This window comes from Cryptomeria japonica, chromosome 2, assembly GCF_030272615.1.
Source record: "Cryptomeria japonica chromosome 2, Sugi_1.0, whole genome shotgun sequence".
In the NCBI taxonomy this organism is placed as follows: Eukaryota; Viridiplantae; Streptophyta; class Pinopsida; order Cupressales; family Cupressaceae; genus Cryptomeria; species Cryptomeria japonica.
In genome coordinates this window covers 208,527,557-208,544,550 of record NC_081406.1, presented here as the reverse complement: position 1 = coordinate 208,544,550, position 16,994 = coordinate 208,527,557, and the positions used below count along the sequence as shown (strand labels likewise).

Sequence of the window (16,994 nt, the reverse complement as noted above, 5' to 3'; positions counted from 1 at the left end):
AGGATTTTATTAAAATAAAAATTCATTTATTTCAATAAATGTGTGCAAGTTGTATTTGGATAAATATTCAAATAAATATTAATTTATTTAAATGAGAAAAAGGAAGATAAAGCATTAAAATGCTTGAAGACTTTGAGGGGAACCATTAAAGGCTTGAAGACTTTAAGGAAAACCATTAAAGTCTTAAGAAGACTATAGAAGGAAGCCATCAAGTTTGAAGACTTTAAAGCCATCAAGTTTGAATACTTTAAGGAAACCATTAAAGGTTTCAAGTGGGTGAGGATAAATAGGATTTTAAATAAATAATTTATTTAAAATAGTTGTGCAACTTGCTTTTGTAGGAAAATACAAGTGGGTGGAGGATAAAGGTGATTTAAATAAATTATTTATTTAAAATAATTGTGCAACTTGCTTTTGTAGGAAAATACAAGTGGGTGGAGGATAAAGGTGATTTAAATAAATGATTTATTTATTTAAATGTGAGAGGTGGGATTTTGGGGGATTTAAATAAATATTAATTTATTTAAATGTGAGAGGTGGGATTTTGGGGGATTTAAATAAATATTAATTTATTTAAATGTGAGAGAAGATTTAATTAAACAAATATGATTTATTTATTTAATTAATGGTATGAATTTGGTTAAGTGAATTAAATCAAATAAATTGAATAATTTATTTAATTAATAGGAGAAGAGGGTTAAGATGAATTAATTAAATATTAATTTAATTAATTATTAATTGATGGTTAAATAATCAAATAAATACTAAGTATTCATTTAATTAAGTGGACAGATTTATGTGACTACAGGAAGTATGACCAAAGACTTTGGTTACAGAGTACACCTTCAAGAAACTACCTAAAATATTACCAATAGCTTCATAGGCTTCATCATACTAGAAATTAAGGGGAAGATAAGAAAACCTTATTAATAAAGAAAAATATCGGTTGAATCTTTCAAAGGATTGAAAGAAGAAACCCAAGGGTGCACAAACCCACCATCAAGCACAACCCACTAATTATCTTCAGAATCAAAGCAAACCATGAAAATAAATTTGACAAATGGACAATGCTCCATTTTACCCTTGACTTGAGGAGATCAACCCTCCTAAATCCAACATTGCAAATCAGGAAGCGAAGGCCAAAACCAAAAAAACCTACAGATTAAGCCCTACTTAGCAAAATAATCCTCACATTCATGCACTATTTTTCTTAGAGGAATCCCATGAGCATTAGAAGCATAGGGAACTGTCAACTTGACAAAACTCTTCATCTTCTTAGAATCACTAGGAGCGGTAGTAGCCTTGGCTACATTAGCCACTGACAAGATTTTCCTTAACAGGTCTACATAGGATGCTCGTTGCGTGGAGCCAAAGGAAACATGGGGAGCAATGGCCCTAATACAACCGGCCAACATCTTAGGAGAGGAGGTCCTACCCACAACCAGAGAAAAAGAACCTAGAGAGGGACCCAAAGCCATAGCATCCGACTTAGGAATTCCCACAGTCAGAGCCCCAATCACAACCACTGCATGACTAGTAGCAGTCCAAGAAGAGCCACCACTAGGAGAAGAAAGATCTACCACCAGATCCACAGTAGAGGATTGAGCCATAGGGAGGGGCAGGAATGTGAAATATGAAAATGGCAACGAGTAGGAGACATTTATTTAGCCTTTTAAACAATACACATTATTATTTATATTAGTTTGTTGGTAGTTTTAAAAAAAAATTGACAACCTACTCATTGTATAAATATATGTAATTTTTTTCATTAATTCAATATAAAAAATAAAATTTATATCTAATATATATTTTTTTTTTTGAATGACATCAAAATCATTAAGCTACTTCTGAATTTTACTGTCTATGTTTTTTTTGACATCAAAATGTAAAATATCATAGTATTTAATAGTATAGTCGCTGAAGTAGACACGCTACCTATGGTTTTCGGAGTCGAGTTTTTACTTTTTTCAGTTACAATGAATTAAATGAGTTCAATGGGAAGTAAATGTAAGAGACAGAGCCGACAGAGAATGGGTGGAGTAATTAAATGTCTTACACCAACTTGCCATGGCAAACTCCAACCCAGACAAGACATCTGCCTTTAAGTTCTATCGCCCAGCACAGATGACTTTCTCATTCAGCTAAAAGTTTCGGCGATATGAAGTTCCAGCTGCGGACCTTCTGTTTGATCTTTGCCATACTCTGGGTGGAATGCCTCTGTAATGGAAATGCACGCAAGGCCTCTAAACAAGGATGCTTCACAACACTCTTTCAATTCGGAGCATCGCTCTTCGACACAGGAAATGCAGTCATTGCATTTCCACGACAGGCTTTCCAGCCCACCAGGCTGCCTTATGGCTCCACTTTCCCTGGCTATCCCGCCAATCGATTTTCAGATGGAAAGCTCATCATCGATTATTTAGGTAATTACCATGCACAGCCCATTCTTTTTTCTTATCCTGCGTTTCTTGTTTACAGTGTTGTGTGGGGTTTTTTCAGCGGATGCTTTCAAATTAGAACTGCTTCATCCTTATCTCGAAAGTGTGGAGGCCGAGGCGACGAAGAAAGCGGTAAGAGACTACAGGAGAGGAGTGTGCTTCTCGGTGGCCATGGCAACTGCACTGTCTGTGGAAGAATTGAACTTAACAGGAATTGGGAGCAAGAAAATAGCGTTGAATCCATTTACCTCTCATGCACAGTTCGAGTGGTTCCAGAATTTCAGGAAGCGCGTTCTGGAAAGCGGAACCAACTCTAGAGGTATGCAGTACAAATATATATGTTTTCTTTATGAATGTAGTTTTCAAAAACTTTTTATCAAATTTGCAAATTCAGGGGAAGCGAATCAGTAGTCTTTATATCTAATTTCATTCATCTACATATTATTTTAACGGTACATCAGATATTGATGAATGCATGTTGTGAAATCTGTTATGTACATAAATGTCACCTGATACCTATTTAAAAAGCACCAATATCCATAGACAATATACAAATGATAACTGTTAACTGTTAGTCTCCCCTAATTGACTATTTTTGAAATTTTTTAGCATTTGAATCAGGAAACTTAAGCGCTCTTCTACCCAGTAAAGAGGCGATGGAAAATGCTCTTTATCTTCCGGGCGAGTTCGGCGTTAACGACTATCGTGTGGGGTTACTGTCTGGTTTGAGTGTTGCAGAGGTCAAGAAGAAAGTACCTTATGTCGTTCTCAAGATAGTCAGTCTAGTCAAGGTCCTTTTTTTAACCATTTGTCTGCATACATCTTTCGTTTCTTCACTTAAACAAAGCGGAATTTAGCTCTGACATAAATACAATTTTCATGCAGAAACTCCATGGGACCGGTGCCAGGAATTTCCTGGTTGTTGGGGTTCCACCGCAAGGATGCAGCCCATTTTATTTAACCGTGTTGAATGGAAGCAAAGATGAATATAACTGCCTTGTGGAGGTGAATGAAATCCATCGCCTCCACGAGACGAAGCTGAAGATTGCACTGAGAGACCTACGCGAACAGCTGAGGGACTCGAACATAATGTTTGGGGACTATTACAGGGCGTTCATGAGCGTAATCAAACATCCTGCAAAACATGGTAGGTAGAAAATGGGTAATGCTTGAACTAGTTTTGATGGCTTGTGTTGATTGAAACTGGGTTGGGAAAGCTAATATGTGCATTTGGACAGGAATGAAAGTGAGAAATATTGCGTGTTGTGGCTCGGGCGGAAAGTACAACTACATTCCTGCGGCTGTTTGTGGAACGAGCTCTTCAAGGCGATGTTCAAAGCCAGAGAATTACGTGTACTGGGATGATTTCCATCCAACTGATGCGCTCAACAAAATAATTGCTGCTAAATTTGCATCGGGGAAGTATGTTGAACCTCCCAACCTTTCGCTTGGCTGTTCCTGAGCACAAACAAGCTTCTTAAGAATCACAATGGAGGACTGATGCTCTACCATTTATTTGAGTAAACGGTGGTGGAGATTTGATAAATAATGAAATGTAATGTAATGTAACGTTTACTTTATGTAAAATATATTTTATAAATGTTGTCTGTTTGGTGTAAATGTAGTATTTCATTTTTATTTTTATTTTTTATATTAAAGATAAACAATTTTCATTTCATTTTGTTAATAGAAAAATCTAATTTAAGTTAATGAGTCAATGAAGTTGAATGGTTCTTAATGAGTCCATTAAAGATTAAGTCTTGTTGAGTGCAAGGCTTCAAAATCATAAGGGATGAGACCAAGATTGTGCCACTGACAAATTTGGCAAAATGGATACCCTCTCAATCCTCGACTCTTAGCTGAAGAGGTTTCAACTTAAAACTTTCTCTCTCGTATTAGGTAGCTAAAATGATTGTGGATGACAAATCCTCCACACACGCGCACGCACATACACCCACACACACCCCCACACACACATATAACGTATGAATAGTGGGTAAGTATTTTATTTTATTTTGTATTGTTATATATATTCACTTGTACTGTTTATATTTGACTAAATTACACGAATACTTCAAAAGATAAACTTTAATTCATTCAAAATATCCAACGAACAAATGAATTGTATAATTTAGTGATATTATCATCTTAAGGTATGTTGTGTAATTGCTTGTCGTCTTCTGTATAAAATTTACTAATATGTCACTTCTATAGGGGTTTGATACAAGAGGGGTTTGATACAAGAGGGCAACTATCCTTACTAAATACAATTCCTAAGCCATAAATCAATTTTTTATGCAAACATTTATTAAAAATAAAACAAATGAGTGGATTTTTAGAATTTAGCAAAGGTAACATTCATTAGTTTAATTTAGATCCCATATTCATGGGACTAATTTTATGGTTGCCAAGTTTATCTAATTTAAAACAATTATATAGTTTTTATAAATTTCAACCTATTAGACTAAATATTAAACAACAAATTTATTTAATAATGATGAATTGTTTTGAAACATTTAATCAAATCACATTTCAGATTAAAACCAAAATTAAATACCTAATTATATTTTTTTTAATTTGGAACATATGAAACGAACTTGTGTAAAATTATTTTTCACAAATATATTATTTGACAGATAGAAGTATGAGAATTCCTCTTTGACATTTCAATTCATTTTTTAACCACGATTAATGTTTTTTTTTGGGGAGCTAAAGGCCATAGGCCTATACTTATATTAATATTGAAATATATGAAACAAAGTTACAAAGTTTGAAAATGCATCAACGGTATCTTTAGCTGATTAACTGCTATCCTATAACGTTTGACAATACTTGCATTGGGTATCATCTCTGAGTGCTTTCGTGCACATATAGATACGCCTTACAAAATTTACAAGAACTTCAAAACCTAAGACCAGGGTTTACCTCCCCTTTCCTTTGTAAAACGAGTCAAGTCTTTGATTTTTAACAAAAGGAGAACTCGATGAAATTTTGAACAAAATAGTAAATAGCAGCACTAACATGGCAAAATCTAGAAGAGAACAAAACCCTTTACAAAACTTTAATGTTGACGCTTGTATGATATTAGTAGGAAGAAACAACATGAAAAAAAATCTCATGCAATAGGATTCCTAGTCCACCACATCCATGTCTACAATGGTGTTAGAGTCTTGTGCTTCCTCTTCAAAGTCAACACCAAGAACAATATTAAGGCTAAAGGCATGGCCATTCTCTATAAATCTCCTTCTAGCCACATTTTCTCCTTATCCATGAACAAAACCATCCACTGGCACAAGGCCAGCCTTAAACCACACACACTAAGCAACATATTAAGCCTAGAGGATGTTAGTCAACTCTGAGTGTTTAGCACTTTTAAGCCTAAAAGTATATTATTAGTGTGACAAAATACCTTAATCGACATATTAAGCCTAAAAAATGTTAGTTAACTTTGAGTATTTGACACTTTTAAACCTAGAAATATAAGCTTAATGTATGATTTAAGCAGTTCCCACGTTGAAGAGGGTCATCCGGTCATTGGAGTCTACACCATCCTCACCTACTTCATGTCATATCTCAATTGAAGGGAGATTCCAAAGAAGATGCAAAGTACAATAAATGGCTAACATCTAGATTAAACTTCAACTTTTATAGTTCTAGAAAATGATATTCGATGTTTCAACATCTCTAAAGCCTATTCAAATGAAGATTCAAATTTTCATTTGCACAATTGACATCAACTTTATTATTCTAGTGGTTTTGTCACGAGTGGCTTGTTGGATTATGGTAGGATAACAATTTGAGTGATTGTTGCTATGGATTTGACCATATTGTATAATTGTTCTTTTCAAAAACACCTTTAAAACAAGATAAAGTTATTGTATTGTCAATTGTTATTTATGCACCCTTGATATTCATCCTTATATTGCCGTCGTTGACTGTTTTTATTTGTGCAATTCTTTTATAAACTATTTTTTATTGCATATATATTTTTAAATATTGAATTAAATAATAGAAAACTATTCATTATAAGAGAAGCGTATCAGTAGTTGTTATAGCTAACTTCAGACATCCATAGATTCTAAATTGTACATCAGATTTTGACGACTTTTTTGGGTTGTCTACATATGCGACTTAATTGCTTATAACTATTGTTTTGACTTATGGGTAGTAACACCGCATGTTGTGGAATTCGATATGCATGCAAGGTCAAAAAATAGTAATTTAAAAGTGTCTTCCAATACCTACTTAAAAATGTCTCAATAACCGTGCACCACGACCACCTCAAAAATGACCAATACTTATGTCCAAATGTCATAGTTGTCATGCACTATGGGTACCAATAAAGTTGTATAACTCCTCCAATTAACGTCCAAAAATTCTAACTAGTAGGAATAAAGTGGATTGCGATTGATACATATGAAATTTATTAATGAACTTTTAGTTATCATTTATTTGATTTCTTTAAATTTAGTAATTAAAAAGTTGGGTGAACAAAAAGTAAAAGATAATTGTAACATAGATAGTAACTAGTGCTCATCTTCTAAAAAATAGTCAATCAACTGTTATTATGAATAAAAACAATATAAACAAACAAAAATATAACATCAAAGACAAAGACAACTCACAGATGATATGATGTATTGTGATATATATAGAGAGTGAGAGTTTGTTTTGCCATAGAGCATTTACATATACTTATCAAAGATTGCTAATGAGTCATATCTTATGTCATCCTGGTTTGAAACATTTATAGATCGAGAACTTGTGAGGTGCTTTGAGTATTAAACAAGTTTTCCTTCAAGTTTCCTTTCCTCTCATGTCCTTGAGCAGCATTTTGAATTTACCCAGACAGGGGCAGGCAGATCTCTGCATTAAGTAGAATGTCTCGCTAGACCTTCATAAGTAGCTACCTTCTTAATTGTTGAGCAAGAATCCTTCTACTATGTTGATCGGTTCCACGTGTATGGTGGGCTTTGAATCTCTTAAAACTCTTACAACCGCACAATATCGGATTGGAATGACTTAGCGTTCTTAGTATTGAATATAGTGAACCTTAAAATTTGTTTAAATATATTTTGGCTTTGAATCTTCCTAACTAAGATACTGAAATAATTCTGAATCACCTAGGGATATCGAAGGTTGCTCATATGTGCCATATGGCGTTTTGTTTATAGTTTAGACGTTATAATCATCTCTGAGTCAATAATAGGTTATCTTGGAGCTGAAGGCCACAAAGGAATTTAGCTTAATTTTTCTATGGGTGTTATGCAAATAAAGGTTATTGGGTGTATGAAATAATATGAGTAATATCAAATCAACTAAAATATTCATTATCAATATATAATTGAAAAATTAAATTGTTAAAAAAGAAATTTTTAATGTGATTTTTTTGTTGTTGTGGATGATAAATTGATTGAGTATCATTTGATGAGTGTAAATACGATGCTTTTAGGTTCTATGAATAGAATCTAATTGATTGACTTTCCCAACATTAAAGAGTTAGGATATATCTTTAAATACAATATTCTTGATGAATCAAAATATTTAGTGTATAAATTGACATGTAACAATCAATTTAAAATTCACAACATAACTGTATCTTGAAAATAGATTTTACACTTATCATATTTTAGAAAAAAAAATTAATGTGATTTTTTCGTTGGTGTGGATGATAAATTGACTGAGTATGAATATGATGTTTTTTAGGTTCTATGAATAGAATCTAATTGATTGGCTCTTCCACCATTAATGAGTTAGAATATATCTTTAAATACAATATTCTTGACGAATCAAAATATTTAGTGTATAAATTGACATGTAACAATCAATTGATTTGTTATAATTTGTTTAATAAAATTGAAAACAATTTAAATTAAAAAATTCACAACATAACTGTATCTTGAAAATAGATTTTACACTTATTATATTTTAAAATAAAATTAATTATAAAAAATTTAATATAAACCAACTTAAACTCAAATAAACTGATAAATTTTAAAATAAAATAAAATAAATATTAAAATATTATACAAAAGAACAATAAGTAGAATGAATAATTGAATTGATGAGAGTATCGTCAGTCATTGGAGTCTACACCAACCTCACTTACTCCATATCACATCACAGAGAAAACGTCTCTCCTCTTACATGAAATCAACTCCAGCTCATAAAGTCTATTTATTTAAATGCTAAAGTCTGCCACCAAAGACCAGAGAAAAGAATTAAATACGATTTTGCATGGCGACAAATCTAGTTAGCACGTTAAAAAATTGGCAGAACATTTATCAATTTATTTTATTATATAAAGTAACGATCTATAAAGTAATAAAAAATTATTGCATGAGAATTTTTTGGAATTAAATTGTGTAAAAGATGTTTGCATCAATGTTTCATTATGATGAGCAATCTGATTTTTGATGTTTTACACAGTTGAATCCAAAAAACAAATCTTATGAACTTTAAAATCTAATAAATTTAAAAGATCCAATTAGATTATAAAATATTATATTTAAAAATAAATCAATACAGTTAAGTGAATATTTGTGAATATGAATTTATATACGAATGGTCCAGGTTTAGATATTTCAGCCGCCTCACTGACTTTAATAATGATTCTTGTTTTGTACAGCTGTAACATCATGATGTAGAGAGTCCTCATTCATGGAGATTGATGGCCAAAATTAATGTCTTCAACCTTTAACCGTGACCTTTTCCCTTTAAATAAATGATTGACATCCCTTCCAAAAGATCCGCGGGAAAAAACTCAATGAAGCAGCTACTGTCAGCGTTCTGCTTGGTCTATGCCATTCTATGGCTGCCACTTATTGCAGATGGAACATCGAAAGAAGGATGTTTCACAACACTATTTCAGTTTGGAGCATCGCTTTTCGACACAGGAAATGCAGTCATAGCATTTCCACTTCTGGTTTTTCAGCCCACCAGGCCTCCTTACGGTTCCACTTTCCCTGGTTATCCCGCCCATAGATTCTCTGATGGAAAGCTCATTATCGACCATTTAGGTAATACGATGCAAAACTCATTCTTTTTTTTTTTCTCGTGTGTTTCTTGTTTTACAGTGGGTTTTTTTTTTTTTTTCAGCGGATGCTTTCAAATTGGAGTTGCTTCATCCTTATCTTGAAAGTTTGGTGCCTGAGGCAACGATCAAAGCGGGTAGAGATTACAGGAGAGGAGTGTGTTTCTCGGTAGCGTCGGCAACTGCACTTTCTGTGGAAGAATTAGATTTCACGGGACCGGGAAGGAAAAAAATGGCGTTGAATCCGTTAACTTTGGATGTACAGTTCGAGTGGTTTGAATCTTTCCGGCAGCGGGTTTTCGAAAGCGGTACGAAGTTTGAAGGTATGGAAAATTTTGAAGGAGGAAAAAAAATGAGGATTTTTTTAAAAATATAACGTTTGATTGAACCAGGAAATTTAAGCGCTGTTTTACCCAGTAAAGAGGCGATGGCAAACGCGCTTTATCTTCCGGGAGAGTTCGGCGTTAATGACTACCGCGTAGCGTTGCTGTCTGGTCTAAGCGTTGCAGAGATTAAGAAGAAAGTGCCATCTGTTGTTCTTAAGATCGTCACTCTAGTCAAGGTCCCTTTTTTATATAAATTCTCTTCATTAATCTTTGGTTATTTTGGAAAAGAACGGATGGCTTAAATCACAAACATTAAGTTTTGATTTTTAGGTTTAGAAGTGTGAAACATTCAAAATTGATCGATGTTCTTTAGACCTTAATATATTATTTATTTATTGTATGTATGAAATTTAAAACTGATCGAAAAAGAAAAAGGATTTGTGACATAAATATGATTTTCATGCAGAAGCTCCATGAGACCGGTGCCAGGAATTTCCTGGTTGTTGGGGTTCCACCGCAAGGATGCAGCCCATTTTATTTGACCATGTTGAATGGAAGCAAAGATGAATATAACTGCCTTGTGGAGGTGAATGAAATCCATCACCTTCATGAGACGAAGCTAAAGATGGCACTGCGAGATCTGCGCGAGCAACTGAGGGACTCAAACATAATGTTTGGGGACTATTACAGGGCGTTCATGAGCGTAATCAAACATCCTGCAAAATATGGTGGGTAAACAATTGGTAACGTTTGAATTAATTTTCATGGTTTATGTTGATTGAGTTGATTGTGGAATAATGAATAAATATGATTTTATCTATTTATCATAGTATATATATTTGGACAGGAATGAAAGTGAGAAATGTTGCATGCTGTGGTGGGGGTGGAGAGTACAACTACAATCCCGCGGCTGTTTGTGGAACGAGCTCTTCAAGGCGATGTTCAGAGGCGGAGAGTTACGTGTACTGGGATGACTTCCATCCAACTGATGTGCTCAACAAAATAATCGCTGCTAAATTTGCATCGGGAAAATATGTTGAACCTCCCAACGTCTCGCTTGGCTGTTCATGAGCAGTAGGTTCCTTTTAACAATCAGAGGCAGGGTGGAGGCCTCAAATATCTTTGTAGAAAAGGAAAAATGAGTAATTAAAACAGATCCATGCCCATCTTCTCTTGCCGCGGAACAAAGGCGGCATTCCGAATGATTATATAACTTAAAATATTCTCTTTATTTATTTGGCGCATGCACGTTATTTTCTGCCTCTTCTAGACGTCTAAATATTTGGAATAAGGTCGAAGTTTTTTACTTATTTAATATTCACTATGGAAACATTTCGTCGCTTGGAGTAAACTTATCTAATATTAAGCCATAGCATCCCATTTTGTGCCACATCTTTTTTACAATTTGGCAAGTTTTAATTTTATTTTGTGGTTCTTTTTTAAATTAGTGTCTTCTATAATATTGAGTTTATATATATCAAATATATGAATTGCCTCACTATTTAGTTTTATTTAAAATATATGTAATGTTCTGTCAAAGAATTTTTGAGGATAAAATATAAAAGACATAAGAATGTATGGAATAATGTTTTGTTTTGAAGAAATTAAATGTAACTAATACATCATAAACAAGTATTGAAGATCAAACCTCAAGATTAAGTCAACTTGTCAATACATGTCACTGTACAAGTAGATGAATACAAACTTAAAACAACAACTAAACATACGGAAAAGCCTCCAACCACCTCATTTAAGGTCAATGAGCTGATTGGACCCATATAGAGCCCTCCATGAAGTAACACGGCCTTTTTCTACACACAATACCTTATACAAGGTTGTAGGTGTCTTCGGTGGGCTCTGACAAGTGTCAACTTGCACCCAAATGTCACCAGCACCACCCAAAATTTCTCTAAACACTCGAGACACCTCAGAGGTTCCTCCAACACTATGAAGCACAAAACACACCTAAGACTTGGCCAGATTGATCATTTGGACACCAAGAAACATTGTTGGTCAAGTAAGCCAAACACGGGTCCAACAAATGTCTTGAACTTTCTGTTAGGACACTAGCACACCTTGAGGACACTAGAAAGGTGTGCAAATGTCCTCAACTTAGGAATCATTTCTCAACTTGTGTTGGTGTCCTGTTTTTGTGCTAGTGTCCTATGGGACTGGCAAACTCGAATTGTCGCCTTCTATTCACATAAATGTTTAAGGTAGTGAGATTCTTGGGTGGATAGTAAGGACTCGAACACCATGAATACATTGTTGAAGTCCAAATACATAGAAAACACTCAAAATGAGAAAAAATAAGAAAAAGGTTCAAGAGAAGATGAGCAAAGCATATCTGAGTCACAAGGTGACACCTACAACATAGCCAAGAATCAGGTGGACCCTAATCATACCCAATCCACCCTAAAATTACCTAATTCCCTTCCAACACTCTCAGACAAGTTCCAATTGCCTAAAAACTATGTTGGGACACTTTGCAAGGTTATTTGAGCCCAAAACATCACTTAGACATTCTAATCCTACCTAAATTTGCTTGAATTAGATCAAATTAATAAGACAAAAATGAGAAGGGTCTGCAACACCCTTAAGACACTACATGACACTAGATAGGTTCATTTTAAGCACCAAACAAAAGTGTTCCTTTGAACCAATCCAAGATTAACAAATTGAGCATGAAGACGATAACATAATCAAATGTGTCTGATACCAGCACTGACGCACATAAAAAAATCAAACATATCCCATATCAAATATAAGACATAAACCTCAAATTGGAGTGTTCAAATACATACTTACATCAATGATTACAAAGCCCTTGAATATATTACATAGTTACAACTTTATAAGAAAGAAAGAACAAGAAGGGAAAATAGAGGGAGAGAAGACCAACTCTTGATGTCGATCCTCCAAGCCAAGTCCTCCAGTCCACAATGGTTGTTTGAAATGCCACCCAACCATGTGGAACCCTTAGGTCTACCCCTTGTGCTCGTGGAGATAGACACATAGCCTGGACACTCAAGAAAGGAAGGCACAAGGGATAAGGTTTACACAAATGCCAAGATGAATAACATATACCAAACATAAACCATAATACAACATCAAATAAGAGATGCCAAGAAAAATAAATCAGCGTCATTATAGGGGAACATAAAATAAGAAAGGTACCAAATCATCAATAAGACAATATCAAAAGAAGAGGAAGAATTCTCAAATAGCAACACTAAATACAAGAAGGCACCCTCAATGATCAACACCAAATTTTCCACAAGGTACAATATCACAATGCAACTGAAATGAGCAACAACAATAGATATCTTGAGTGCTACTCAATGTACTAGGATTGATGCAACCATGGTCCGGTGGGTCTTCAAAGAGAATTGACTAGATCATGTAGCAAGAGTAACACAACAGAAGCAACAAGAACACATAGAAATATTGCAGAATTAGAAATTTGCATCGTCATTTATTCATCATAAAGCATCCGGTAATCAACCGGTTACATGCAGGCTAACATGCCAGATTACAATCCATCCAAAACACTCAGAGTTGTCTAGTCCTCTAATCATGAATCTATAACCTCATATTAATCAACATCTCACTAATGACTACAAAAAACAATATATACCCTCTAGAACACATCCGAGTTGGCCACAAAAGATTACATTAACCAAGTAAGGAAAATGAAACGTGTAAGACAAGTCAACCCTAAAAAGTGAAGATCTCATCCACAAGAACAATATGGAAGTGTGGACCACAAAGGAAGCTCAATCAAGGGCCTAAAAATATCGAGTGTGGTGCTAAACTAATCTGCAATCCAAGAAATCACTCTGGAAAAGGAGAAATCTCTAACTTAGACGATAAGCTCAAAATTGCTCTAGAACCCAGAAACAGTTACTTCAAAAGGAACAATTCATCGGAAAAGAACCCAAATGAACTAGAAATATGGAATAATGTACAATAACACACCTAGAACCCGAAAATGTGATCCACAATGAAAGATAAACATCTACTAGAATACACTAAAAGAAACACAAAAAATTGCTACATGAACTTAACAAGAAGAAAACTAAGGAAATATTTTTGGTTGATGCAAGATTTCTCATAGACCGAGGATGCTCCTACATCAAAGACCCCAGGTAGGAAGATATTTTTCATGAGTGGCAACCCATGAACATCAAAAAAGATTCAGAATATAAACCCCATGCTCATTTATGATCCAAACGTCTTCCTTTTCAGCAAACCACTTCCTTTCCTCTTCCAGAGCCTCAACCATATCCTCGAGCCTCTGGTTCTCTTTATTCTTCTTTTCTTGCTGCTTACCTACACACTGTCTCTTCTTACTACTCCTCTCTTTACTTTGTAACTCGGATTTATTTCTTCCACAAGACTTCATTTGGTATGCCACCACAACCTTACTATCATTTGGTTCTGTCCTTTTATCAGACTTATTTACTTGATCCTTCTGCAAATCCATGCGACCAACTGGTGTGACCTCTGCAAACGGCTTCTCATTATGACAACTCTTCCCAAGACTCAAATTTCTCACTTCTTTCTCCTTCTCCCTCAAGGAAATCAAAGTGAACTCTTTCCCATCCTTCTCAATAGTGACTAGGTTTCTTCTACAATCACAAATAACTATTCTATCAAATTGCCAAGGTCTACCCAACAAAACATGACAAGCACTCATAGACACAACATCACATAAGACCTTTTCTCTAAAAGGTATAATATTAAAATGCACTAAACACCGCTCCTTCACTTTTATCTTTTGATCATCTTGTAACCAACTCACCTTGTAGGGACAAGGATGCTTAAGCTTCTGTAATCCAAGCTTCTCCACCATCTCCTCAAATACCAAATTATCAGTACTTCCACTATCCACAATAACCTTACAACACTTACCACCTGATTTGCAACAGTCTGGAAAAGACTCCTTCTCTAAATATGTTCGGTATCTTCACTGCTCTGTTGGCATTATGTGAACCGGTATGAGGACATAATGACATTATGTGTTGTCATTGATGTCAATATGATGAAGAGAAGAGAACCAGTATTACATTGTGAACCGACATTTGTGCCAAAGTGAAGTGGTGTGTTTGTTCAAGGTGAACCAGCATATGGTTATGGAATTGATACATGGAAGCGTTGTATGACTACCGGTTGGTAGTCTCAACTTTAGGGTTTTCGGTTGAAGTGCTTCAAGCCTGTGTAGCTCAACTGGTGACTTTGTGTGATGAGTTAGCATGGTAACGAAGAACAGATCGTGTTGCCACATAAGCCTTGTGCGCGTGAAGGATCTTGCATGAAGGAGATTGTTCCTATCTACCTCGGGAATGTGTGAAGTCTGTAAACGGTGATAATGTGTGATGGGTTATCAACCGCCATGAAATCGGTGGAAAATGGGCAATGGAGAATGTCTTGAGATTGGATCAAGACTGTTGCATTTAATGCAGTGTGTTCAACGGTTAGGATTGAACCGTTTGAATTCCTTAACCTAACAGGTTTAGGGTTTAGGATTTATGCTACCGACCTATCTGTTTTCCTATAAGGTCGATGTTGTGATTCTTTTTGAGGTTGTTGGCAAAAGTTGTGTGTGTATCCAAGAGAAGAGATACGTGATTATTGCCAGACCAAAGGAGAGAAGTGATACCTGCAGAGTGTAAGTGCAGAAGGTGAAGAGGAGATTAAGCGGATCTGCATTAGCATTGGGTGTTGTTACCATATCATTGTAATACCTGTTGATCTCTAACCACTTCAACAATTGAGAAATCCTTTAACAAGGTAGTTTTAACCAGCTTGCTGTAAATTCTTTAACAGGGTGACTCAAAACCATAGTTCTTGAAATCCTCTAACAAGGTAACCTTTAATAGGGTTTAACCCTTAACTGGGTATTCTAGCCATCCCTTAACAGGGTGATCCCTAACAGGATCGGTTCCTAACAGAACCTATTGTATTAGTCTTTAACCGGACAAGGCTCCTAACAAAGCGGACTTCTAAAGAGTTCAAAAACAAGCTTGTGGGTTTTCATCCCCACCGTGGTTTTTCCCAGTTGGGTTTCCGCGTGAAAAATATGTGTGTCATGTGTGATGTCTTCTTCATGTGATGCTTTGTTGTTTTCTGTCAAGCGGTGAATCATGTTGATCTAGTTGCTTATATGTATATCTTTGATGGTAGATTACTTGTTCATGCATAAGGGTGAAATGGAAATGAAGTGTTAGAGTATATGAGAAGATAGATGTCAACCGGTTTATGCTTGTCTCAGTTATTCTGGGTTTTGCCAATTGTACTCTGTTTAAGGACCGGTGTTACTGTTTGTCTGTCAATGCACAGTGTCTGCTGACAAACTGGTTTAAGAGTGTGTTTTTGTCTGTCCTGATTCACCCCCCCCCCTCTCAGTACTGGTTTGGTACTATTCTGTTTATCATTGAGTTATCAAGTGGTATCAGAGCATCCTCCAGGTCCTCTATGTTATGAGCTTAACCGCTTGAGGTAAAGATCCCAGTCTAATGATGAAGAGGGAAGGTCCAAAGTTTAACAGGGAAAATTTCAGTATATGGAAAGACAGAATGAAGATATACATCAGAAGCATGGGTGCTCAACACTGGAGCTATGTTGAGAATGCCTATGTTGCCCCTACCGGTACTCTCACCGATGACCAAAAGAGAGAGATGCAGGAGAATGGGTAAGTCATGGAAGCCCTAATTAGTAGTTTATCTGACATTGAGTTTATTGATGTACAAGATAAGGTAAATCCCAAAGAAGTATGGGATACTCTTGAAAATATCTATGGCGGTGATGAGCATGTAAAACAGGCTAAGGAAGAAAGCCTTAGAGGGAAGTTTGAAGACATGTAGATGGTTGATGGTGAGACCATTCAACAGTATGGAATAAGAATCAAAACCGTTGTTGGTGATATCAAGAGTGTAGGTGGTAAAATGGAAGATTCCACTCTAGTAAGCAAAGTCCTAAGATCCCTATTGTTGGTCTATGCAATAAGGGTTGCTGCTATTTAGGAGATGAGATCAATAGACAAGACTAAGGTTTCCCTAGACTCCATCATTGCAAAGTTGACAGCCTATGAGCTAAATAGTTTTGATGGCAGTGTTCAAAAGACTAAATCAACTTTTAAAGCTTCTGTTGTACCATCCAGAAAAGGAAAAGAAGCTAGCACTAGTGGTGAACCAA

The 16,994-nt window shown here is 35.3% G+C and overlaps 2 protein-coding genes across 4 annotated transcripts; both read left to right on the top strand.

Moving 5' to 3' along the window:
- The first annotated feature begins 2,117 nt into the window (after positions 1–2,117).
- LOC131074967 (GDSL esterase/lipase At1g28600) lies at positions 2,118–4,058 on the top strand. Of its 2 annotated transcripts, none has more exons than XM_058011722.2 (5): positions 2,118–2,423; positions 2,500–2,757; positions 3,060–3,229; positions 3,324–3,585; positions 3,677–4,058. In XM_058011722.2, exons 1-5 carry the CDS (start codon positions 2,159–2,161, stop codon positions 3,898–3,900), a joined length of 1,179 nt encoding a protein of 392 aa, XP_057867705.2. In that variant the 5' UTR covers positions 2,118–2,158; the 3' UTR covers positions 3,901–4,058. The 2 variants fall into 2 exon arrangements, with proteins under 2 accessions (XP_057867705.2, XP_057867704.2); XM_058011721.2 differs by having other exon boundaries at positions 3,048–3,229.
- A 5,142-nt stretch (positions 4,059–9,200) lies between these two features.
- Positions 9,201–11,141, top strand: LOC131074970 (GDSL esterase/lipase At1g28600). Of its 2 annotated transcripts, none has more exons than XM_058011726.2 (5): positions 9,201–9,457; positions 9,537–9,779; positions 9,864–10,033; positions 10,264–10,525; positions 10,645–11,141. In XM_058011726.2, exons 1-5 carry the CDS (start codon positions 9,205–9,207, stop codon positions 10,866–10,868), a joined length of 1,152 nt encoding a protein of 383 aa, XP_057867709.2. In that variant the 5' UTR covers positions 9,201–9,204; the 3' UTR covers positions 10,869–11,141. The 2 variants fall into 2 exon arrangements, with proteins under 2 accessions (XP_057867709.2, XP_057867708.2); XM_058011725.2 differs by having other exon boundaries at positions 9,537–9,794.
- The last annotated feature ends 5,853 nt before the right edge of the window (positions 11,142–16,994 follow it).